This window comes from Mya arenaria, chromosome 9, assembly GCF_026914265.1.
Source record: "Mya arenaria isolate MELC-2E11 chromosome 9, ASM2691426v1".
NCBI classification, from domain to species: domain Eukaryota; kingdom Metazoa; phylum Mollusca; class Bivalvia; order Myida; family Myidae; genus Mya; species Mya arenaria.
Window position 1 is genome coordinate 29169856 of NC_069130.1, and position 27499 is coordinate 29197354.

Sequence of the window (27499 nt, forward strand, 5' to 3'; positions counted from 1 at the left end):
ACGCAGTTGTTCAGGGCCATCACATAATGGGGTTAGATAACTCCATATTATATTTTATACAAATTATGGCCCCTGATGGAATTTAGGTTAAAGTTTTAGGGCAGGTTGGGATAATTATTGATAACTTTTATACCCTTCATTCAATTGACTTAATACTTCACACAATTGTTCAGAACCATCACACAATGAGGGTACATAACTCCATATTATCCTTAATACAAGTTATGGCCCCTGATTGACTTAGGTTAAAATTTTAGGGCAGGTTTAAGTTTTAGGGCAAGTTGAGATGTTAATAAAAAATCTATACCCTTCATTCAATACACTTAATACTTTGCAGGATTATTGACGACCATCTTACAACAAGGAACATAACTCCATTTTAACCCTTAATACAACTTATGGCCCTTGAATGTTGTTTTTTTATTATTATTTTTTTTTTTTTTTTTTGAAATGCACATTTTTATATTCTTAACCACATTTTCATAAAGGGAAAACAAGTTATTTGAATGACTTGCGTCATTGTTCGGTCGGGCTGGTGAAGGGCAGCGACAAAGTCACCTTATATATTGAATAAGTTTAGCTAGGTTTGACATAATGAGACCAAACTTGGTATATATGAAGAGTTTATGGAGACCTTTTATGGTAATGCGTTTGAGGCCCCTAGGATCAAGGTCAAGGTTACTATTAATAGAAAAAGGGTTGGTATTGAATAACTTAAGTAAGGGTCTACATATTGTGACCAGACTTGGTATATAGGAAGAGTTTATAGAGACCTTTCCTGAGATTGTGTTTTGGGCCCCGAGAGTTATGGTCTAGATCAAGGTCAATGTTGCTATAAATAGAAATATGGTTAATACTGAATAACTCAAGTAAGAGTTGACATAGTGTGACCAAACTTGGTATATAGAACAAGTATATGAAGGACTTCCATGGGATTCAGGGTCACTGCATGTTACAAAAAATAGATGAAAGCAGTTGAAACTGAATCTCTTCTGCCAATCATTAAAAACCTGGTTTTGTCACGTTGCGATTCTTGTTCACTTTTCAATTTGATTGTTTTATTGCTTTTGACAGGCACATATTACATCATTATTGTATTCACTTCTAAGTCAAAGCGGCGTAGTCGAGCGCGCTCTCTTAAGACAGCTCTTGTTACTGGGTCGGCTCTCTTACAGAAGTATTGCTTGACCAAACTTGACCTTACAATATGTATGGGCATAATATCTCGACTAAGTATGTTCAGTAGCCAGAAAGCACTAATTGGATCCTTAGATTGTAAAACCATATACTCTTGTAATAAGCATTGCTTATACGTGATGTGGTGAAACCGTTAATTTGAATAATATCTTGACAGCTTCCGATAAACAGCCGGATTCATTTCGTCCTCTATCGTTTGTTTTCTCTGTGTGATACAGGGGAGTCTACACCGTTTGGGCTCAATCGTAACAACTCGGCCATCTCCGGCAAGCTTCGAGATAGACCTCGTAAATAGTAGTAAGGATATACGAAAGTGCGATGCGGCTGCCGGCGATTAACACCGTTTTCAATCCGCGTAAAGAAGGCCCATTGTAACAACAAGGAAATGGATTGTGTTAAATTAAATGTGCTTGTTTAAGAGAAAATATTTATTGTAACCTCAAAAAATGTTCGTTTTATAAATATTTAGATGTTTTCTTATAGTTGAAGCACTCTATTTCCTCTAGAAAAATCGTGAGCACACAGAAAATGTACTTGACAGTCATTGAAATGATCATACGGTTCATGGCATGCATGACTCATTACATCGGATCAAATGCATGCATGGACTAAATGTCAACATTTTCTCAACAGTTATAGGAATACCCTATGAAATGTAAGTTTTAAGTCATACTTTGCCGTGTTATTTTGCACACCATGCCTTGCCATTAAAACAACATTACTATTCTGTAAAATCATTGATTGCATTGTGCAGACTTTTGTGGATTGTGGTAGGATGGGTGTGAGCTTGGCACCCAGTCAGCTTTACAAACTGAAATCTATGCATGCCTTTACTTCAGCATTATTGGGTTTGGGCTGCAGATTTTTTTTTTGTAAACAGTTCTGTGGGGTTGAGGTGGGGCGGTGACTATCCACGCAGTAAGCTCAATTGTTAGAGTACCAATACAACGTTCATGTGGATATGCACCAGACAATTGTAACCACGGCCTCCCCAGGTCTGGGGAATAGTGGGGACTTTAACTTTCAGTACAGCCAATCCCGGCTAAAATCCCCACCCTGCGCGGACGATCCAATGGCAAAATCCCTGCCAAATGCCCCCACACCCCAGGGACTCTAGGTAAGGTCCATTCCCTTCTATCTATATTTTAAGCGAAGATAAAACCACCGCATTCAACCAGCACTGCCGGGCCACCTGATAGGTAAAAACACGGCCCATTTCCCCTGGTTAACCCCAGTATTCCCCCGGACCTGGGGTGGGTGGGGGTTACAATTGACTGGTGCACTAAGTTGACAGATCTTGTCTTAAAATTGTATTTGTTCAAGGCAGATCATGCCTTACTTTACCTCCTAGGCTGTGGATAAAACCCACTCATTAGAAGTTTCCTTACACATTATACTTGTCTAAATCTATAATTATTAGTCTCAATATCTTTGAGTAAATTGTCATTTTTTATTAAAAACAACAACACCAAAAGAGTAACTGATAAGATACTCAACTGATTTATTTTTTTGTAAATAAAAGCCTTAAACAAATATTTAGCCAGGTTACTAAGCTTTTCAGCAATGTATACCAGACTTTTTTCAATAATACTTAATCTATTTTGAATAATTAGCCTTTAGATCACTCTTCACCAAATGACTCTTTTATGTCCAACTCCATAAAATGCAAACAAGAATAATTACAGTTTGGATCAACATGTCTCTTAATTTTATTTTTAATACAAGTCAAGTAATAGCAGAGCCATGTGTATGCAATCCAATGTAAAACTAATGATAAATTAGGTTTTGCTCCCATTTTTACTTTCATTTCTGTGCTTTTTAAGTGCATTGAGTCTTTTGGGAGACTTCACAATATTTCTGGCGCTTAATCCCCATATATGGCTTTAAGTTGCCATACAAATTTAAGTCTTCATTACAAAATATACTGTATGTCTCCACTTTAACCATAAGCACACAATGAGAGGACTATTTAAAGCATTACCATGTGTCAGAATTATAGATCTTTCTTTACATTTTATTTGTCTAATTGTATTACCGGTCTCTTTAGCAATATCCTTGTGCCTCTTTGAGTACTTGGCTTGACAGTTTGGTTTTTAATACATTGTTTTGAATGTTTTATTTGTACACAACAATGGTAATGATGATGATGACACTATGCTATGCCAAAACCTCAACACATTTTCTTCAAACAAAAAAGGACAGTCATTCAGAATAACTTTTATTACATCATTTGAGAAAATAAACTCATACAATCAACGAAATAAACATGCATCTGTAAAATCACAAGTCTTGTTATGTGTTCGTTAAATTTAACTTAATAAAGAAAATAAATATTGGTTGCAGTAAGCAACGCGCATCACTTCTAATAAACATTCCAACAGACTGAAAAATAAATCAACACAAATGGAAAAACTGTTTGCAAGTCAGCTAGTATCTTATTTTATGCCTTATCAGATTGCTATGCAAGCTGGAAGCTTGCAAAATCACTCTTAAGTCTGTTGCCTAAGAAGAAACAAGTATGGACATCCTTTTCCTGAGGTCAAGAGAAAGTATCTTGGAGGTCTTGAACTCACAACCTTGAATTTGGGGCTTATCCTCTAGACTACTTTCACCTTTTCACATTTTAAAGAGCCCAGTTTACAATATGGCATTCGCAAGGATGTGCCCTATTAACAGATTTTCTGAAGTCTTAAAAATTGAACTGAACAAAATAGTTCTCCTTTATTTGGTCTGCCGATGCCATCTGTTTCTGTTTTTGTAGTTATCTTCCCTCCATATTATAGGAAAACCACTTAAAGCGTATATAAATCCTTTACCATTTTACCCTTTTAAAATATATGTTCGGATTTATTTAATAATCACGGATCAACAGATGACTTTTATCTTCAACTTCACATCAGTATGTAAGTCATCAAATATTTGAGATGACAAGATGTTCCACTGAACGCTTCCATCTTGCACTCATTTTTCCAAGGAAGGCGTTGCAGTTGTGTTAAGATGATTGCCATGCATTGCAGGTCAATCCTCATACAATGGCATTTTTTGATTACATTCGGATTCCAGTGCCTGAAATAGAAAACAGAAAATACAACAATAATAGGAATTATATTTTCAGATCAATTATTTTAAAAGCCTGTACAACAGCAGATAAGTATTCACAAAACATTAAGTGCAACACCAATTTAAAGCTGCATCCTCACAGTTTTACTGTTCTGACACCTTTTTATTTTTGTCTTTAAACGAGCCAATTGGCAATTATTTTGCAAATGTATGGAAACCAGTGATATTAGACTGCTGACATAATATCAGATCACAGTCTTTCATATACAAGTTTGAAAATTTGGTAAAAATTCCTCCAACTAGTCATATAAGGTCACACATAATAGAACAGATTTCAATTGTTTGGAAAATATTTTTTTGCTATTGCTTTAAGCCATATAATTAATTATATGTGTAATTTAATTACTCCTTTGGGCTTTTGAAGAATGACCAAGAAGAACTGTCAATCTGTGAGAGAGTAGCTTTTAGCTCTGGACTACTGGTTAATTAAAGAATATGAAATGAAATTGTTATCATGTTTAAATTCATCTACAATGTTGATATTTTAATACTGTCAATCCTTGTTGGTTAATTGTACAAACATGCAGGTACTTTTGGGCTTAAACCAATAGGATACTTGACTGTTAAATTAATGTCCGAATTTCAAAAATAGCACAACCATTACCTCATCTGCCTTTTTTCATTAGAACAAGCCGGGAATCAGAGTCAGCTGCACCCCTGGTACCATACTCTTCTCTGAAAATGACAATAAGATTAAAATTTAAATGTCTGCATTTCATTGGCACAGTAAAAATGTCAGCATTTTTCAATGTTTCTGCATCACCACCACTGGTGGATATCAAAGAATTTAGTCTTGAAAGAAATGTGCGCTGGTTTATGCGTTCAAACTCATTTTGTTAAACCAATAGAATGAAGATCTAATTTATTTAGAGAACTATATTAGTGAACAGGGCCGAGGTATTCAATTGTGCCATTACATTAAGTTGTTCGCTACCAACACTTACGGACATATAAACCATACATCCTTGGTTAAAAGAATGTAAATTTTAATTATAAAAAAATTAAAGTTAATGATATTAAATGTATGAGATAAATACACTGAGAAAGAAAGTCTAACCCATTATCGATCTAAGTAAAGTCAGATTCAGACTTATTTGTTATTAAAAACACAAAACAAAGAGTATTTGTTTTCTTAATTTTTGCCACTGATCACTGGAGCTTCAAAATTGTTATTTACTAAATTAGAATCTGTCAAATGAAAGAAGACTTTACCCCACCCACTAAGAATTAATGACATTTCCAATTAGTTTCTCATTAGGGCTCTTTTAAAACTATTTTTATATTTTATTAAAATACAATAAGTATAAAAAATAACACTTACACACAAATAAGTGGTAAAAGTTCGCTCCTCATTCTGTCTTTGGACTAACATATCTCTTGGTTGTTTGAACATCTTCTTGGTCGGCCATGATGGACTATTTTCTTACGACCCGTATTATATCCGAGGCCATATCTTGATACTAGCCGAGGAGTTCCGATTGCGTTTGGGCTGTGATAAGTGTTCTGTTGACTGTAACCTAATCATGATTCCCGGTTTATAAATAAACACGGAAGTATGAGAGTCATAAAACAAATACAATTGTTAAAAAGAACAAGGTTACTGGCTAAATAAGGTGAGGATCAAGGTAAATTTAAGCTGCAAAACATAATTGACTGAGTAACCTTTTTTCAAACTTATTTGAAAATGTTTCGATCTTACAATATATATCGAATGTGATGTTAGTGTTCTAAATTATGTTTTGTCCAATGGGGTGGCAGTACCTTTATATTGGGAAATCAGCAGTCAGTCGTTCTAGATGCTACGCAGGCAAATTGGTAGATTTCAACAGCGGCTGGGTATAATCTCAAACACTAATGTCTCGGTCACATTTGCTGTGGGCATCGTGGGGTCTAAAATATATACTGCAAATAGCAATTATAGGGCCATCGCAGCTTTCCTACAGTCACTTACTTTAGCAGTCACAATTGTTACAGTAGCCACACGGCGAATTTGTGGAGACATAAAACATGCGGCTGCTGTGCGGCATATGAAGTGATGAAACACGGTCACCTTAGGGCGTCCCTGCAGCGACCGTAGGTTTTTGGCAAATAATTTGAGAAACAACCAGTGCCATCGGCATAAAACTTTGTCTTTATTCTATTTGACAGATAGGAATGAAAATGTGCATAAGAAAAACTGGTATATTATATACCTGCTTCAAGTACGGTGCATACTGCTACGGGGGCCGTACGGATGGCGTGCGGCGGTCGCAAGGGAGCCGTGCGTGGGCCTTGCGTTGTCTGCAGGGTGTACCACATACCGTAATACCACTGCAGGGCTGTTTTAAGGCTGCACTAAGGCGACCAGGCATTTTTTGGAGGTCCGCCAAAGTCATTTGTGATTCATAAGACGTTATGGCAGCCGCACGGCAAATACAAGGCCACCTTGCGCCCGACGTATGGGCACCGTGGAACAGCTTAGGCCATGTTACGGCATGTCTAATTGCTACGGCAAACTTAGAAATGAACGAAAAGTTATAACACATCGATTAAAATCCCACGGCCCATACGGCCTGTTCAAAATAGGGATACGCCATAGGGCGACCATGAGGCCACCGCAGATCTTCAGCGGCCGCCGCCTGTATCTCTCGATTTTGGAGGCCTGCTGTCGCTGTATCGTAGCCATAGAACAAATGTGACTGGGGCTTTAGTAATTGTTTAAAAGGTTGGTAGTTTGTACTTTCAATTATAAATTGTTTGATGCCATGCAGTCTCATAACTATTATTTTATGTAAGTGCATACTTACTATTTTTAACTTTTTATGTTGATCACATTTCTTGTGTAAACTACCTACTAATTGGCCCATTTACTGTTTTTTATTTATCGCTTTACCTGTTTAACTTAATAACAGCTGATTGTTGATTTATTGAAATAAATGAATTGGAAAACTTGAGAAATACTTCCTTGTCATTGGACAAAATAACATGTTGACCACTTACTTAGTTGAAGTGTTATTAGTATTAATTTTGACCCGTTTCTTGGCACTTCTGAAATTACCACTTTCCGAAAATCCACACTATCGTTTCAACACACCCATACCAAAAACAAGCAACTCAGTTTACGATGTGGAGACATGTTTATTTGGGTAACAACGGATACAAGAGGGTGACACAACACAATAAGAATCCTCTATAACTATTAACTTCTATGCATTTATATAATTGCTTTCTACCATTTCACATATTTCACGGCATACTACATGGATTAGTCCAAAGAAAAGATCGAATATTATGCTCTTGGATACTGGCCGTCCAGGAAAACATCGCTTGTTTTTTTCAGTTATACTTCTTTAATACTACAATATGATGTGACCAGGTGCGTAAAGTGAACAAAATAAGTGTGCACTACGTTATCAGACTCGTGTTGGAAGGGTTGAATTATCGCTTCGAATATTACACAGTTGTGTTGAATTGACCGTAAATGTGCAAATAATGGAAATGTGAACACATTATAATTCAGATCGGTAAAAAAAAAATTGTATAATAATTTAATCATTTTAAATTACATTTTTATATCAACTTTCCAAATCGCTGTGAAGATGGGGGAAAGAGTTTGTCAGAGGTTCACTTTCTGATTAGGTGGAAAGTTTATCTGAACTGTTACAATTTGTTTTAATTTCAGGGTGAACGTATATAAAAACAAAAGATGTCTTCAGAACTTCCAGATAACGACACGGAAAATGATGAAAGTCAGTCTGATAATTTAAGTTTACTCGACGAGGAGCTTGATAATTTAGGCGTAACTGAGGACGAGACTAGTGAATGCATTTGTGAAGAACCAGAATTGGGATACGACGACGAATGCGAAACAAACGTACATGATTACCTAATGAGTATATATGATTTGTCAGGCATGGAGTATACCACCAGTATATTCAAAGGAGCAAATGTTCCCTAAGAGGGCGTTTGCTCTAAATGTTTAAAAACAAAACGCGTCACAGTTCGAGTAGAATGCACACCAGTCTGGGACCAAGAGAGAATAGAAAATGACAGAGTTCCAGAAATAGACTATTTTGAGGACGTGATTATCGTATCAGAAACAGTTGATGATCCTGATGTTTCTTTACAAGACTGTTTTGTTGGTTGTGTTGATGACGACGATGAGATGATGACTAGTAAGTAATCACATTTTTTTTCATTTAAACACACATATTCATAAAGACATTCTTAATGTAATTGTTTACAGTTTATATGGGTAAAACATTCGATCAAGTTTACGCTCAGTTCTTGGTACAGAACTAACTTCCATTCATCATTAAAATTTAATTTACTCCCCAAGCAAATTGGTTTTAGTTTCAAGGACTTTGTAATCTAATGTATTGTGCATTAATTAACAATGTCATTTAAGGCGTTTAATTTAACTTTGGGTTAGTTAAAGGTAATTTGTCGTAAATTGGGAAATAACTAGTAGAAACGTTAAAAAATGAAATGGTTAAAATGGCTAAAATATTTCCCTTGTGCGAATGCAAATATAACAAATAACAAATATATGACAAGACATGCGTTCAGTCTTTTCTTTGTTTTCACAGAAACTAATGGCCATTTATAGGGATACTTTCTCGTGATCTCTCTCTCTTCCCACAAATGGCCTCGAGAGTGATTATAGATTTCAGCTTTCGTCACAATCGAGGTCAAAGAAATTACTATTTATAAACTAAACTAACTATAACTGTGTAAGAACAAATGATCTTCCGACGGAATATTTATATATACTTCTAAAAATCGTTACCTGCCTTGTTTTCTACCAGGTGCGGGTTATTGAGGAAAACGTGAAGAGAATGTGATACCTTCTATCGTGAAACAAATATGAGATAAAACATATGCGTAGCTACTGTTTACCGGTTTGTCCATTAAAACATTGATATGCAACTCTGCGACTGGATTTACTTACTGAAAACAATTACCTTTCTTTAAACCCATTCCAAATTTGAATTTAGAATCCGTCATTGTGTACGAAGACTTAGTTTACCCGAAATACATTGTCTAATCTCGACCCCTTGCAATATTGTTCACACACGCATTTCAAGCACTAGGCACACACACGCCAATATAACTACATGTATATAGCACCGACGATGCTCGAGCTGTGCGTCTAGTAGGTATTATTTAAATTGTAAGAAGAATTACTAGAAGAGAAGATGCTTTTATATTTTCATAAGACTGCTTAGGGCATTATAACAGGCAATTTGTTAACAAGGCCAAACGATTATACATGCTCTGTCATTTTTTTAAATCTGCATGCTTCATATTAAAGGAACGATGCAAGTGTTACACTCCCCAGAGGATGAACTGCCTGCGAACGTTATTTGCAGTTACTTAGAGCGGGGAAAAACATTCCTGTGCCTACCTATGACCGAAAAGGATCCGTCTTTTAAAGCAGCCTCGCTGTTGGAAAATTCCAAGATCCTGGACAAAACCCTGATCATTGTTACTGAACACGCAACACTTGACTTCTTAAGTACCGTGAAAGCTTTGTTGAAACATACAGAAGTGAAAAGGAGTCTCAGTGTTATGCTTATTAGCTTGTCAAGGTGGTCAGAAGGCGCTCAAGCGCTTTATTGGAATACAATTAAATGTATTTGTTATGGAAATTGAAAATGCAGTTGGAAATACATTAACATTACGCCAAGAACGATGGCTTGATAAGCCTAGACGATAACGCAGAGAGTCTGCACGAATTAAGATGGGCTACAGTCAAACATGTATGTTTTAATGCATATGTAATTCACAACTAAAATTAGAATAGGAAATTAGAATAGTCCTAATTTCTGATTTATAATTGCACTTTGATGGGCTTCATCTTTTCATGTAAAAGGTTTCGTTAAAGCTGCACTTTCACAGATATACCATTTTTTACAACTTTTTTTTATTTTTTGTCTTGGAAACAGCAAATTTTTGCGTAAATATCTTCAAACCAATGATATATGATTGCGGACAAAATATCAGATCGTAGATTTTCATGTTTCCGTTCGACTATTAATGTTGTATGGCTTAAACCATTAATAACGGTTTAAGAAAAATGCATAAAAACATCAAATTTTGAACTTAAATATAAAAATCTGCGATTTGTTTTTGTCAGCAGTCTTATATAACTGGTTTTTATGGATTTTCGCAAAAATTGGCTCGTCCCAAGACAAAAAATAAAAATGTTGTCAAAACGTTCAATCTGTGAGAGTGCAGCTTTATAAAATGAAAATATATGTTTAAACTATGATGGACTGTACTTGAAAGATTATTGTGATTTGTTTTAAAAATGATATTGCGGAGGTGAAGTATCAAAGGGACTCGTTCATCATTGAAGTGGTCAGACATGGAAATAATTAATCTCATGTAAAAATGAATAAACGCTTGTAATAATGATAAATCTTTAACAAAAGTTTCAATTCGCGCTCTGATGTTGATATGGTCTTTTAAACATGTGACGGTAAATGTGTGCTCTATGTTGTCGAAATGCGTTTGTAACGGTATTAAAAATGTGTATTTTAGCTCTATACTATACTACTAACCCTAGGGAGTCGGCTTCATGTAAGCATCTTAAGTCGTTATCTCTGCAAATACATAGTGTATTCATTGAAGATACGTGTTCCCAATTATCCAACCTACTAAATTAATTAAGTAAGATAACTCTGTTTTCTAATATAGTGCAAATTTTGGCCCTTTATTATTCGACAAATTTGGTTACGGTTTTGCCTGTAAGCACACTACGTCAATATCTCAGAATATATTCGATTTATTGCATTGGCACTTTATACAAGGCCATTCATTGTACTTAATAAATCAAGTTAGATAGCTCTTTCTCCCACCTCAGATTAGTAGATCCAATAATTTAACCATGCTAGAAATCTTGCCCACGGGCGAAGATAAAATGCCCGTATGGAACTCCTTTTTACTGGTCACCACATTGTAATTACCTTCCTATTTGAAGATTGTCGTCTGTAGCAGCATGGACACCTTGTCTTGTGGCAATATTTAGAACGCTAATAAATTATTTCTCGCTTCAAATGTCACCATAAAACAGTTTTCACGCACCTTTCAAGAAATAATGTTTCACTCTCCCTAGAACTATTTAAAGACCGGTTTGATTATTAACATACTCTGAATCACTGCGCGCATATCCATGACAACCACGGAATATCGCATATCCATACGCGATTATTTTCACTAAGCACAAAAGAGTTCCAGAAAAAAATACATTTTTACTTAATTTTGTTTAACTGAGGTGGGAGAAAAAGCATCTACCATAGCCGCTCGTGTAAGATAGGTTCATCCCGACCCTCGCGCAGGGTGTTTTGCGGAAACTCGGTAAACCTCGTTTCCGCAAAAGCTCGGGTCGGAATGAACCTATCATTCACTCTCGGCCATGGAAGATACTTATATTATTATTCGCCCTTGAAATCCTGGTTAAGGTTTTGCATGTAACCACAATTATGTTATTATCTCAGCAACTACACGATGCATTACACGCCTATACAATGGTATTCAGCCATCCAAACCTACATAAATAGTCAAGTTTGATAGCTTTTTTGCAATTAATTCTTGCTCTTAATTATTCGACTCAGAAATGTTGGGTAAGGTTTTGCATGTAAGCACACGTAATTCAATATCTCAGCAACTTTTTAACGTATTGCATTGAAACTTTATACGTGTTTTAACCATACATCGTTCTTTATGTATCGGGTTAAATAACCCCATTTTGCATATAATGCAAATTATGGCAGTTCTATATTCAACTTAAATACTTATGCTTAAGGTTTTGCATGTAATTTTACAGTGATCCATGCATGTTTTACCAAAATTTAGCAATCTTTAAACTTAAAAGCGGCGGAAAAGTCGAGCGCGCTATTTCTGATTTAAACAGCTGTGCAATTATTTTCGGGTCATTTTTTCTGCATGTTTTATGAGGCCGGCCTAGCTTGGCAGACATACTCATTCCAATATGGTACGGTCCGGTAAGAAATAAGGATCATGTTGTCGGGCGTTCTCGTCTGCGGAGTCACCGTTTCATGTCCACTCCCTTACTGAGCCATTTGTTACCAAACATGATCAAAAGGTCGATTGGCATAATATCCCAGGTGAGTTAGATAAAAAGATAGATAGCAGCACTAGTAACTGACATTGAGTGGTTAGAATTTGACCAAATTCTTTTAGTCCGCTCTCTTACTTGGCCATTTCTTACATGCTGCATTCGTTACATCTGTTAGTATAAGAGGAGTATAATCTACAGTTTGCAATGTTCAGTCCTTTTTGGGGGGTGACTTCATTGCTTATTCCCAGCGGTTAGTCCCGGCGGTTATTCCCAGCGGTTAGTCCCGGCGGTTATTCCCAGCGGTTAATCCCGGCGGTTATTCCCAGCGGTTAGTCCCGGCGGTTATTCCCAGCGGTTAGTCCCGACGGTTATTCCCAGCGGTTAATCCCGGCGGTTATTCCCAGCGGTTAGTCCCGGCGGTTATTCCCAGCGGTTAATCCCGGCGGTTATTCCCAGCGGTTAATCCCGGCGGTTATTCCCAGCGGTTAGTCCCGGCGGTTATTCCCAGCGGTTAATCCCGGCGGTTATTCCCAGCGGTTAATCCCGGCGGTTATTCCCAGCGGTTAGTCCCGGCGGTTATTCCCAGCGGTTGGTCCCGGCGGTTGTGGGTTGTAACCCAACCCCGTACGCACTTTTCCTTCCAGATTTACTTCCTGGAGTCAGACGTAAAAGCATGTGAAATATGTAGTTGTGTTATCTTTTTGCAAGAAATAAAGCATGAAATGGCCAGATAGCACTATTCACGTTGGAGTTATAACCCTTAATGTGTAAAACATGTCCATAATTTATGCACTTTGTCGGCTCTCTTGTTATTAGCATTTCTTATCCAATCTCAAGTGTGACCGCAGTAAAACTGTTAATAGGAATTATTCCTCGACCGCTTCCGATAACCAGCCAGAATACACTTGTCCCATTCGGAACTCCTCGGTCATTTTTATCGAAAACAACCTCGGATGTATTTAGACGATTTACATACTCAAAAAGTGGTACGTTTAAGTCCGCTGCAAGTAGATCGCGTAGTAATTTTATTTAGCAGTTAAACTTTATGACTTTAATCTTGGGTATCTTAATCATGTTTGCAATAATACACTTCACTGGCAATCAATTAAAATTTAGATCAATAAATACAACTCTAAAACACTACATTTAATTAATGATATAATTAAAAGAAATACGAACTACTTTAACTGATGTACCGGCATACATCCGCGGTTGTTTTCGATAAAAATGGCCGAGGAGTTCCGAATGACATTTGTCCATATTCGCTCTGTCGTCTCTCTAACTTGGGCATTTCCTATACAGTCTTTACTAAACTGTGTGAACATGTTCATTATCATAATGTAACAACCATGGTTAATCAACACCGGATAGAACTATTCACTTTGAAGTTATTTCCCTCCTCTCTTACTTGAGCATTTTCTCAGATTAAATGTGGTTATAATGTTTATAGGTATGATGTTTCAACTGCTTTCAATGAACAGCTACATCTCACCAATCATTGAGGTGTTACAGCCATTGTTGAAAATAAACCTAATTCACCTTGAATGCGTTTTGGTTAAAGCATTTCCTTTCCAATACCAAACAACACAAGTAAGCAATGTCGAGTTATCAGCCTTGAATTTTCAACAACAAAAATCCATTCTAAATGACGGCATGCCTAACAGAGGACAAGATATTGTGAATTTCGCCAATTTCTGGTTCAATTGTGTTACAATATTTTTTTCAAAACACAGATTGAAGAAAACACGTACGAAAAAAACGATTAAGGATGCCGTTAATAGTATCACACAAGTGAGTTTTGGTGAGTTGATAGCTTCAGAGAGTTATATAGCCAAAAAAGATGTCTTTTGTCTTCCAAGTTAGTTATATTCGATGGGTCTGTTATTTCTGCAAAAGGAACATTTAAAGTTCCTCCAACAAATGTTTCCCAGGAGTGCTTACCAGCAGGATTTCGACCAATAGATAGCAGGGAGACGTTGCCTAGGGCGTGGTTCTCTAGTTTTAATATTTGCTGGATGCCGCTCATGAAGTTTAGAGGCGATTCCCTGGTCACGACAATCAAGGCAAAATCCACGAGAGCCATGTTTTCTATCCATGATCTTGAATTCAACCAATTATCTTCGTCTAAGATCTTTATGCAAATGATATCCCTCTTTAATGGTTCTTTTTCCAAAAATGTGCAAACCTCATTGACGACGCGTTGGTCTTGCTCCGCGTGTAGAACGAGTAATATTTCTGCAAGATGAATATTTATTTATAAATACCAGAAACATAAATTAAAAAGTTATATACTGATGGTGCAGTCCGATGGAAGTATCACTTTATGTGGTTCATACAACGGGATATATAGGGGATTTATGATAGGACGGTGATATTTTGGTGACCTGTATCACGTCGAGTTCGGTGTGTAAACATATATCAGCCGATACTGCAAATTAAGACGGAAAAGTGTTAACTCACCGAACGAGACGTGATGCTGGTCACCAGAAAAGTGTCCTATCATAATATTTCATTTATTATATGCAATTCTAATTTTTCCTTTCTAATTTTCGGTTTCAATTTGCTGATATTTTAACACTATCTGTCAATTTCCCATAGCTAGAATATGGTGCGAATGAATATGTTATGTACTTGTGTATATTGAAGTCAAGGAAAGCTACTCCAGGGAAACAAGTCAGCTGTTACAGAATTTACGTCATTGAGCAAAATAACATTACAATGCTTTTTAGTTCATATACTACATACTGTACTAGCATATTACGGAATAAAAAAATGACAGTATATATATGCCACCGATATCATCAGTCTGTAAGTGATCCGTTATGTCTTTTAATATATGTCTTCCTAAAAACTCGTTTTTACATATAAAATCTATATTCATAACGTCTGTAAACGCGGTGCTCACGAAATGCAGTCAATGACGTCAATCCCAGTTGATGTCCATTTTTTTGTCACATCGTCACTTTTATTTGTTACGGTTTAAATAAACAAGCATGTACCACTATACCGGTGAATATGACTTACTTTGTTTGTCAGGGGCGGAGCCATGATTTGACTTTAGAGGGGGTGTAACTTATGGGCGTAACTTTTTGACTATCGCCCCTTCCTCTGAACCAGAAAGTATTTGGTTTAAAATGTAGGTTTGGGGTACTCTCCATTTAAATTTTTAACAATTTCTAGTCCGAAATTTTGCATTTTGAGCGTGTTTTATTATTTTTTTCTCCGATAATGACATAAAAAGTAAACTTGGACGAATGGATCCGCTAGTATTTGTCATGTAACATCTTCTGCATTAATGGACAGCGGGGGAAAGAACAAGCATATAGTTATTGCAATCGTTATCTTAAAAGAAAACAATATTGAAAACTGTGTAAGAATAAGATGACATGAATTCAAATCTTAATGATTAAGAATGGGCGGAGTGAGGGTAGCGAACGAGCCCATCTCAATCATTAAAATTTTAATTCAGGTCATCTAATTGACTTAAAATGCAACCTCACTGGCTGACACACTGTCAATGCTAAATCTGACGCGGGCGTGTGGATAGGATGAGTGGCGGGCCTTTAAATACCCGCGAAAATTATAATTCTTAACTTAATGATTGCCTATCTGCAATCTATTGGCTGTAAATGTATGTTTTATTCTAAAAGTGATAACAATATAGATTGCACTAATAAATGTTCGTTTAACGTCACACGTAAACTACCTAATTATCCAAATTTAGGTAGGCTAATTCAAGACGAACCGCAATTGCATTATGAAAAGTAATTATGTATACTATTTCAATCATTGATAGAAGATCGATAACTTCTGGACATGGATAAAAATGTTCTAATATTTATGAAATGATACTTACCTTTAACCTCACCGTATGCACTTGAACTGGCTTTGAAGCAATCTTTTAACGATGTTTCTGGTTCATCAAAACCGAACAAGTATATTTCTATATCCTCGAAGTGATCGATTCTAGGAGGGACATCGCTGCTTATTCTCTCCTTTCTCCACACGGGCCGCGCTGTCAATAACACCGATATTGTCTCCGGTTGCAAACATTTCTCGCACTTTACTTCAAGTGGTACTTTTGCATCTATGGATCTAAATTGCTGATAGAAGTCTTCTTCTCCTTCTAGGTCATAGATTTGTAATAGAAAGCTTTTCACCTTTTCTTCATGATAGCCTTCAATGTCATACTCTGGGTCTTCACAATTACATCTATCCCTGAGTTCATCGTCACTTTCATAGTATGCATTATTTGACATTGCTTCAGTAAGGGTGTATGCTCTTTCTATATCACAATTCGCCGCTTAAGGTTTCGTGCGAGCTTTTGGTACGAAGATGGTGCTGTTGATCTGAAAAACAAACCATTACTTATACAAATATACAAATATATCATGACGTACTATACATACTATTTGAGCAATGAACGCTCATCCTTTGTGAGTTTTTGGTTGGACAAGGGGCATGACTCAACCATTATTAAAATACTATATTTTAGTATGTCTATAGATGTGCGTATTTTCTCTGGCACGTGTACAGCAAGTTCCATTTACATATCTTGCTCGTGTTTTGATTCATGTCCAACTCTAAAGTTTAAGCTCAACGACGACGAGAAGGACTGCATGGCTATGATACTAAAAATCGACAACGACATCATGGCTATGATAATACATATCGACAACGACACCATGGTTATGATACTAACAATCGACAACGACACCGTGGTCATCATACTAGTGTCGACAACGACACCATGGCTATGATATTACATGTCGACAACCACATCATGACTATGATAATACCCGTCTACAACGAAACCATGACTATGATACTGACCGTCGACAACGACACCATGGCTATGATAATACCAATCGACAACGACACCGTGACCATCATACTACTGTCGACAACGACACCGTGGCTATGATACTACGCGTCGACAACGACACCGTGGCTATGATACTACCCGTCGACAACGACGCCATGACTATGATACTACCCGTCGACAACGACACCGTGGCTATGATACTACCCGTCGACCACGACATCATGACTATGATAATACCTGTCTACAACGACACCGTGGCTATGATACTACCCGTCGACAACGACACCATGACTATGATACTACCCGTCGACAACGACACCATGACTATGATAATACCCGTCGACAACGACACCAAGACTATGATAATACCAGTCGACAATGACACCATGACTATGATGATACCAGTCGACAATGACATCATGACTATGATAATACCCGTCTACAACGACACCATGACTATGATAATACCAGTCGACAATGACACCATGACTATGATACTACCCGTCGACAACGACACCATGACTATGATAATACCAGTCGACAACGACACCATGATTATGATAAAACCAGTCGACAACGACACCATGATTATGATACTACCCGTCGACAACGACACCATGGCTATGATACTACCCGTCTACAACGACATTAAGACTATGATAATACCAGTCGACAATGACACCATGACTATGATAATACCAGTCGACAATGACACCATAACTATGATAATACCAGTCGACAACGACACCATGACTATGATAATACCAGTCGACAACGACACCAAGACTATGATAATACCAGTCGACAATGACACCATGACTATGATAATACCAGTCGACAATGACACCATGACTATGATAATACCAGTCGACAACGACACCATGACTATAATAATACCAGTCGACAACGACACCAAGACTATGATACTACCCGTCGACAACGACACCATGACTATGATAATACCAGTCGACAACGACACCATGACTATGATAATACCAGTCGACAACGACACCATGACTATGATACTACCCGTCGACAACGACAACAATGGCTATGATAATACCCGTCGACAACGACATTAAGACTATGATAATACCAGTCGACAATGACACCATGACTATGATAATACCAGTCGACAAAGACACCATAACTATGATAATACCAGTCGACAACGACACCATGACTATGATAATACCAGTCGACAACGACACCAAGACTATGATAATACCAGTCGACAATGACACCATGACTATGATAATGCCAGACGACAATGACACCAAGGCTATGATAATACCAGTCGACAACGACACCATGACTATGATAATACCAGTCGACAACGACACCATGACTATGATAGTACCCGTCAACAACAACACCATAACTATGATAATACCCGTCGACAACGACACCAAGACTATGATAATACCAGTCGACAATGACACCATGACTATGATGATACCAGTCGACAATGACATCATGACTATGATAATACCCGTCTACAACGACACCATGACTATGATAATACCAGTCGACAATGACACCATGACTATGATACTACCCGTCGACAACGACAGCATGACTATGATAATACCAGTCGACAACGACACCATGACTATGATAAAACCAGTCGACAACGACACCATGATTATGATACTACCCGTCGACAACGACACCATGGCTATGATACTACCCGTCTACAACGACATTAAGACTATGATAATACCAGTCGACAATGACACCATGACTATGATAATACCAGTCGACAATGACACCATAACTATGATAATACCAGTCGACAACGACACCATGACTATGATACTACCCGTCGATTACGACACCATGACTATGATAATACCAGTCGACAACGACACCATGACTATGATAATACCAGTCGACAACGACACCATGACTATGATACTACCCGTCGACAACGACAACAATGGCTATGATAATACCCGTCGACAACGACATTAAGACTATGATAATACCAGTCGACAATGACACCATGACTATGATAATACCAGTCGACAATGACACCATAACTATGATAATACCAGTCGACAACGACACCATGACTATGATAATACCAGTCGACAACGACACCAAGACTATGATAATACCAGTCGACAATGACACCATGACTATGATAATGCCAGACGACAATGACACCATGGCTATGATAATACCAGTCGACAACGACACCATGACTATGATAATACCAGTCGACAACGACACCATGACTATGATAATACCAGTCGACAACGACACCAAGACTATGATAATACCCGTCTACAACGACACCATGATTATGATATTACCCGTCGACAACGACGCCATGGCTATGATACTACCAGTCGACAACGACACAATGGCTATGATACTACCCGTCGACAACGACACCATGACTATGATACTACCCGTCGACAACGACACCATGACTATGATAATACCCGTCGACAACGACACCGTGGCTAATATGATACTACCCGTCGACAACGACACCGTGGCTATGATACTACACGTCGACAACGACACCATGGCTATGATACTACCCGTCGACAACGACACCATGACTATGATACTACCCGTCGACAACGACACCATGACTATGATAATACCAATCGACAACGACACCGTGGCTAATATGATACTACCCGTCGACAACGACACCGTGGCTATGATAATACCCGTCGACAACGACACCGTGGCTATGATACTACCCGTCGACAACGACACCGTGGCTATGATACTACCCGTCGACAACGACATCATGTTCCAACAACCGGGCCACTATTAAGTACAGGGCATGTTTTATATCTATTTCAGAGACATAACTCACATTTTAGGTCCTTATAATTATGATCTGAATGTTCAAAACAAAAATCGCTATCTCCTGTTTTAACGAGTATAGTTTGCATGCAGATAAAGAACTTCCGCATTATGTTTGCCAATTTATCTGGATTTTGTTTTGAATGATCAACACATTCTTAACATGGTAGATTCAAGAAAATTGACAATAAATACTCTCACTAAATTTATAAAAGTATAACTGATAAAACAAACTATTTACCATACGTTTCATTCCTATTCAAATTGTATTTAAATCGTGTTTATAAACTATTTGCATAGTGCACACATTTTCTAACCGCAATCAATAAGTTGACTGGTGCACGTATACTCCAAAAGATAGCTTCTAAACTACAACACAGTCTATAAATATATACTGTATATGTATAGAAGGCCGGACCATCTTTAAACATGAAAAATTGACTTGGCAGAATATAAATATAGATTTATTTAAAAAAAAATATATGAGCTTTTTACAGTATTAGCAGCAAATCAAAACTTATGTGAAAGACATATTAAAAAATCACAAAACAAACGATGCGATTTGGTGACAAATACTTTTCTTTTACTTAAGGCCCCTCTGCAATACAAAGTGCGGGAATGTCGAATATTGAAAAAAAGAAAAGAAATTCTGTTTGCATTCAAACGGAAATGTATTTCGACGAAATGACTACGGTTATGTCAAATGTTACACACTATTCGGTCAGCAATGCCTTGTGGATTTTTGGAGACGCCCTTTGAAATCAAAATAAGAAATATTTTTTACATCAATTCACTCCTGTTTACAAAACTGCAAATTACCAAAGAGCAATCACCACAAACCACAAGGAATATTGTTTGGAAAAAATGTCAAACATTTTGGCAACTGAAATTATTCCTTATCTCGTAGCACTTTCACGTTTGAATGCAAATTCCTTTTAACTATATTCTGTTAAAATCTTCTTTCGTAAAATGTGCTTAGATCTCAATACATCATTTATGAAAGAACTCATAGTATGTGATTGCTAAACATAGGACCTTACTTATTTTTTGATTTCTGTTAAATATTGAACCTTAATACTTTTTGATTTCTGTTTTGATCTTTCAAACAATTTTTGCATTGTGGTGATTCATTAAACTAGAAAAGCATTAATACGTTTACTGCAAAAACTGCAATTCTTTGAAAAATAAAGAGCAATAACATGTTTATGTTTTAAGTACAGAACATTCGACAAAAATAAAATTATGTAAAAAACAATCATTTTTTAGTTATTTTTCATAATTTTCAATGAATTTAGTAAATTAAGCATCGAAACTGCGAATATTTGATCCAACCGTGGAACTATATTATTTATGGTGCACTAAATGATGTTTAAGATGCTTGTTTAGGTACACACTAACTAAATAAGTAAGAGTACCTAGCATGTATGTAGTATTCCAATGATTGAATCACTGTAAATATGGATAATGAAAAAGTCTACGGACTATACCATATATCTATAACATACAGTTTTAACAGTAATATTTACAGTAAAAAGTGTAAACGAAGACTAGGGGCAAAATAAATGAATCTGAGAGCAAAATGGAAGCAGACAAATAAACAAGAGCTGTCGTAAGACGTATTTTAGTGACATTCTAACACATGCATTGTATCTCATGACATTTTTGATGACATTCCAAACCTAAAGGTAAGCATGAATTGTTCGACACACAAAAAAAATAATATTAATACATGTAGTATAAACATACGAATAAAGACTAGTAAACTAAATGACTATAACGACAAACAAAAGTCATCTTCAAAATGTGTAAACCTCATGTTAAGCTTCATGAGAAAGGCTGTTTTGAGGGACATGATCCATCGCACCAAATATGTATTCTCCAAGCAGGTAGAATATCAAATTACAGTTTAGCATGTCTGATTTAGGCGCCTTCCACGGCGCCGAAGTTGATTCGAAGGACCAAAACATAAAAAAAAGTTCAGCAAATTATATGAATGAGGATTTTATCATATTTTGCGCATTTCTTCAAAACCATTTTTTAAATGGTTGGATCAACATTATCAAGATTTTCCAATCAACAGTGTCCTGTTGCTTTCTGATTACTTCAATTTTATGAAAGATAAATGTTTTTTTTACGAAGAAGTGAATTTAATTCACTATTTTATTGAGTAGTTTTCGTTTTTGAAAATATGTCACCAAGAAACCATAGGACAGAGTTGATATGGTACTCTTAATGATGTTGATACAAAAACATAGACATATTGTCAACAGACTTTTCCGGAAAAAAACATTCGCCAAAATGTTGTAAAATCTGTTTTCATAAAATTTGCTGAATTCCGTATTGCACAAAATCATGTTGCCAAGGTTGTACATGTACTTTTAGAAAGATTGTTTCGGAAATATAATTAAAACATTTTGAAACATTTAAATTGTTGTCCTTCCCCACCCACTTTTTGCACTGTGGAAGGCTCTTATGTATTAAATGCATTATGTACAATTTAAATACAACTGAGGTCCGCTGCTATTATGTAATCCACACAGACACACACGCATGCACGCACGCACACACGCACACACACACACACACACACACCGATTTCTTGGTCCGCAAGTGTCTTGTATGTTTTGCCGTTAGTCTATTTCTAAATAGCTGTAAGTATTTAGTCATCGTCTGCAAAACACGCCACGTTGCCTATGTATTTCACTTGTTTCGCGTCACCACCATTCAATGTAAAAATCGTGTGAATATTTCCCTTCTCACCAAATGGCTTTTTTGCTTCGTGTGTCTTGCGTTTGTCTTTCTTTTTTGGCTTTTGATCTCCTGATTTTTCGCCAGCGACGCATCTGCTATCCGAATGTGTTGCCTCTGTCGCTTTTTCTAGACCAGTTTTAGACCTTGAGGGGTTTAAAAGAGCTTCTTTTACCTTTTTTATATCAGACCAATCTAAGTTGTTTTTATCGTTGCCTGTGTCTTGACCAGACCCTTCATTGTGACTCGACAGTTTGCTTTTAACTAATTTGAACATGAACTTGTTAAAGCCCTTTTCGTCGCTCAAATCTGGATGTGACTCGTGGCAATCACTTGTACCTGAGTGTTTGCTTTGGAATTGATGACTCGCATCACCACAATTTTGGCTATCAAAATCTTCTTCCTTTCCATCTCTTTTAGATTCAATCTGACCTCCAGCTTCCCGATTTGAACTATTTTCCCCGTCTAATTCCTCCCTTCCTTCGCGTCGCCGTCTCCTTTGACCTCCTCTATAGTTCACCTCTTCGTTTCCTTCTCCCAGCGTTGTATAACCCTCCGCAATTACCTCTCTTAATCCACGACTAGTTCCTCCCAATCCATATACATGTTTTTCATTTCCATTCGACCCTATTCCCCCAACGTTTCCCCGTGTTTCTTCATATTCTTCTTGTCCACATTTGTCTTCTTTTCTTCGTCTATTCCCATTAACTCCTCGACCTTTTCTTTCACCCCCCATTTGTTCTGATTTTCCACTTCCTTCTCCATTTCCTCCTTTACCCCCTCCTGCTGTTGATCCCCTTCCTCCATCTACATTCCCTATGCCTTCTGTTGACTTCCCTCCTTGTATTCCACCACCCCCGCCTATCCCTCCTCCTCCTCCTCCTCCTCCTCCTCCACCTCCTCCTCCAGGAAATAACTTCAAGTTAAGACCAGGTGAGCCAACATTCAAATTCGGAAGACCAGCAGTGAGGTCAATGTTGAAATTCGATGGACGAGTTGATGCAGTTACCCCGGTATTTCTTCTTATTCCTGCAACTATATTGCAATTACTTGAGCCGGTCCTCAAATCACTTCCCACATTCACCCCTTTTGGACCCAAACCTTCAGCTTGGATATTAAACGCATCCACTGAGTGCCCTGTACGGACCTGTGCTCCAAGTACATTTCTGTCGTCTTTTAATGTTGCATCAACATTAAAAGCATTCACCTGAAACAAGGCCGAGTCATGTTCGGCATATCTGGCCTCGCCCGTCTTTTTCTCTGTTAAATGTGCGTTTGCAATGCTTATATCGACCCCTTTTGCCTCAGACTTTAGGGAAAAGTCTTCTTCGTAATGTCTGGCGCGTTCACATTCCAAATTTAATGCTTTAAAATCAAGTAGCTGACAACTAGCTTCAGCTGAAATTCTCTTTCTTTCACCATTATTAACGCGAATATTCGCTTCACCTTTTATATTGCCTGATCCTGCTGCGATGTGTACACCTTGAACTTTGACGCTATCTTTGCTTTTATCTACGGTAAGATCCACCTGTCCTTCTGCGAGCGTAAATTTCATTCCACCTTTGCAGTTTGCTTCAATATTTGTAGCTTTCTCATTACACGCTGCTTTTGCCTTGAAAGATGCTTCACCTTCAGCGCTTAAATCAACTAATTTACCTTGGGCACAAAGGAAATTCTTTGAGTGTTGATATTCAACACCAGTGAATTCTGCGCGACCTTTGGCGTCAGCTTCGAACTCCGCTTTGAGCGACTTGGATTTCTTATTTGCTTGTATACTTAGCAAAGCTTTTCCTGCTGCATGTGCCTCGGTATTAACACTTGCATGCGCATACCTTACACTCGAATTTGACTTGTCTTCTTGACTTTCTTTCCAGGCTGCGTCTGCGTTTACCTTTGCAGTTCCATCTACACAAAGCGCAGCTTTTGCATGGTATTTACATTTTCCTATTTTCGCCGAAGCGGCAACTTTTCCTAAACACTGTCCCTGTGCATTGCAAAAGTGTTCTCTGGAATATTTCTTGTCTTGACTTATTTCTTCTGTCTTTCGCCCTCTTTCACAATGCCCTTCAGCATGTAATTTCGCTACGAACTGGGCTTTTCCTATCTCCTTTCCAAATACACGTCCTTTTAAATCACCCGCAGCAACTCCATGAACAAACCCTTTAGCTGTTTGGTAGTTTTCCTTTTTACGGACAGTTTCTTCTTCTTCTTTCTCACTTGTCTCTTTTGTACTGACTTCACTTGCATGACTGAATGAATGTTTAAGCCTTTTATCAATCCCACATGAGTTGAGTGGACCATTTTTAAATGCCTTCATTATTGTTTCTTTTATATCAAAGTTTTCGTCGGCATCATCGTTCGGTTCTTTTAAAAGTTCTTTCTCGATTTCCCCGTACAATTCTTCAGCTTCCTTTTCTGCTTTAGCGGCGTATCCATCCTGATCTTTCAAGAGATTTCCGTCATGAATGTACGTGTATGGCTTGCTTTTGTCATCTGGCGTAGACATCCTTTATGTGCGGTGTTAACCGCAATTCTAGTCACTGTCACTGCAAAAGAAAATGTTCTACCATAAATGTTCTGTTTTTAAAAGTATCCATTTTATAAAATCTGAATGCTATGGTGACATATTACTGCCGTAAGATAACCTGATAGAGTTCGCGAATACTTAATCAGTGGAATTCGCAAACCATAACTAGTTGAGCTTGCTGTTAGCGCCTGAATCTGCAATGCATGTATATAGCTAAGTGGTAACACGAATCTTATAACGTTAACCACTTAAAGTATGTCACTTATTAAGTGAAATTCGCAAACCATAACTAGTTAACCTGTTAGTGTTGTACAGCTAAAAAAGTAATAGGTGACAGTTCTGGGCTCTTTCAAGCCTGTTTTTAGTCTAATGATAATTTTCTTACCAAAAATGTAACGCGAATATTAACTACATACCTAGATAATTATCGCGGAAATTAAGTGGTTAACACGAAAAATTCGCGAACGTTAACTTACGGCAGTTATATGCCAACATAATATGCCACCTTAGAATGCATACTGTGTCGATCGCTTTTGACATAAATATCACAAAGTGCGACCGTCCGGCTTGTAAATTGGTTTTACATTTATGAATATAGAAATGACATAGAACACAAGTTTGTCGGGGTTGGATGGCGGGTCGCATCGAAGACTTGAGTCTGTTAAGTCATAGCCCCAAATCACACTATCGTATATAATACTAAATGTAGATGGAGAAAGACATGAAAAGAAGATATCCTTATCCTTGGAATAAAACATAAAGAAAACATGTACAAACATTATCTATTCATTTATTTAAGGCATTCTGATATCGGGGGCGGGTCCAGGATTCGACGTTAGAGGGGCGTTACTTAGCAGGCGTAGCCTTTTGACTGGCACCCCTCCCTCAAAACCGAACTTTATTTGGTTAAACTTGATTGGGTTTTTTTGAAGGGGGGGGGAGGGTACTCCCCAAAGATTATTTTTAAAAATATTCAGTCTGAAATCTTTTTTTCTGCTATATTGACATAAAAAGTAAACTTGGCCGATTTTTTTTTATTTTATATTTTTTTTTTTGGGGGGGGGGGGGGAGCGGCGGGTGCTCCCCCCGTTGGATCCGCTAGTGGAGATGCTCGATTTAAAACTGTGTATAATATATCTCTCAATCTAGCGGATCGTTTTTAGTATAAAACTTTACCTAAATATACATTGACATAACTATAAAGATTTAATAGGGGGGAAACACATCAGAACATAGCGCTTATCTTGAATTGTAAAGATGACACATTTGTTATAAATAGAATGTTTAATTGCGCATTCAAATGCTTAAAAAATACTTTCTGTTCCTCTTATGTTCACTAAAGTGTATTTAATAACATGAAAAATAAAGCTTGAATATTTTTGATAAAAACAATGTTTTTTTCGAATATGCACCTTTATTCACTGTGTCTGCTGTTATATCGGCCGGAAATGATTTTTATAATTAATCACTTGACAGAAACACTCCCTACAATGAACCGAGGTTGTTTATGCTTCTGTCCACAACCAACTCCTTTGCTTTACTGTTAGCTAAGAATATAAACGACTTGAAAATAATAGTTTCCTTCCTATTTTGTATCCAGGCGGGGACCAATAAACATAGCCTGTTTCCAACGATAACCTTGTAGCATGTACCGCTCAGAAAAATGTAACGTTAAAATAGTATACAAAATAGAATATAGTATTATCGAAGTAACGTCTGTAACATACCTTAACAGTAGTCCTTGGGAAATAAAATAAATATCTCTAAATGAATCGTATTTTCATTTCATACACAAACAAATGGTTAAGCAATGATACAGTTGTTATTAATAGAATATTGAATTGCATGGATTTGTTTTGGTGCTTTTATCAAGACTAGTACATATTCCGGTTATAGTGTTTATAGTTTTGTACACAAACAAAGCGTTAAATTCAACGTCTGGGTTTTTTTTAAATCACAAGACATTCTGTTTGGGTTCATACCAAGGTATATTCAATCTAATACCAGTCTACTGACAGTATATTTATTTTTGCAGTTTTGCACTCTTTAGTCAAACCAAAGCTTAGTTTTGACATACCCATTAGCTGTGACAGGGCGTCGGCTTCTGAGGGATGTCAAAGTCGGCAGGTCCCGGGTCCATTCAACAGATGCGTCATACCAAAGACTGTCGGTCCCGGGTCCGTTCACC

At 37.3% G+C, this 27499-nt stretch overlaps 5 protein-coding genes and 2 long non-coding RNA genes across 9 annotated transcripts; 4 read left to right on the top strand and 3 right to left on the bottom strand.

Moving 5' to 3' along the window:
• Positions 1-3543: 3543 nt before the first annotated feature.
• Positions 3544-5734, bottom strand: LOC128202843 (uncharacterized). Its single transcript, XR_008255815.1, has 3 exons — positions 5639-5734; positions 4922-4992; positions 3544-4263 (listed from the first exon to the last, which is right to left on the bottom strand). It is a non-coding gene; the product is annotated as an uncharacterized LOC128202843 (long non-coding RNA).
• Positions 5735-5785: 51 nt separating this feature from the next.
• LOC128202842 (uncharacterized) lies at positions 5786-10931 on the top strand. Its single transcript, XR_008255814.1, has 3 exons — positions 5786-5930; positions 7979-8471; positions 9611-10931. It is a non-coding gene; the product is annotated as an uncharacterized LOC128202842 (long non-coding RNA).
• A 137-nt stretch (positions 10932-11068) lies between these two features.
• LOC128202841 (uncharacterized) lies at positions 11069-23616 on the bottom strand. Of its 3 annotated transcripts, XM_052903998.1 has the most exons (4): positions 20278-23616; positions 16239-16731; positions 14324-14617; positions 11069-13035 (listed from the first exon to the last, which is right to left on the bottom strand). In XM_052903998.1, exons 2-4 carry the CDS (start codon positions 16639-16641, stop codon positions 12959-12961), a joined length of 774 nt encoding a protein of 257 aa, XP_052759958.1. In that variant the 5' UTR covers positions 16642-16731; positions 20278-23616; the 3' UTR covers positions 11069-12958. The 3 variants fall into 3 exon arrangements, with proteins under 3 accessions (XP_052759958.1, XP_052759957.1, XP_052759955.1); XM_052903997.1 differs by lacking the exon at positions 11069-13035 and having other exon boundaries at positions 13983-14617; positions 20283-23616; XM_052903995.1 differs by lacking the exon at positions 11069-13035 and having other exon boundaries at positions 13983-14617.
• LOC128245920 (uncharacterized) lies at positions 17303-18289 on the top strand. The gene has a single exon (XM_052964141.1). It carries the CDS (start codon positions 17303-17305, stop codon positions 18287-18289), a length of 987 nt encoding a protein of 328 aa, XP_052820101.1.
• On the top strand, positions 18387-19181 carry LOC128245921 (uncharacterized). The gene has a single exon (XM_052964142.1). It carries the CDS (start codon positions 18387-18389, stop codon positions 19179-19181), a length of 795 nt encoding a protein of 264 aa, XP_052820102.1.
• LOC128245922 (uncharacterized) lies at positions 19279-20004 on the top strand. Its single transcript, XM_052964143.1, has one exon. It carries the CDS (start codon positions 19279-19281, stop codon positions 20002-20004), a length of 726 nt encoding a protein of 241 aa, XP_052820103.1.
• LOC128245923 (uncharacterized) lies at positions 22696-27102 on the bottom strand. Its single transcript, XM_052964144.1, has 2 exons — positions 27039-27102; positions 22696-25291 (listed from the first exon to the last, which is right to left on the bottom strand). Exon 2 carries the CDS (start codon positions 25288-25290, stop codon positions 22696-22698), a length of 2595 nt encoding a protein of 864 aa, XP_052820104.1. The 5' UTR covers position 25291; positions 27039-27102.
• Between the last annotated feature and the right edge of the window lie 397 nt (positions 27103-27499).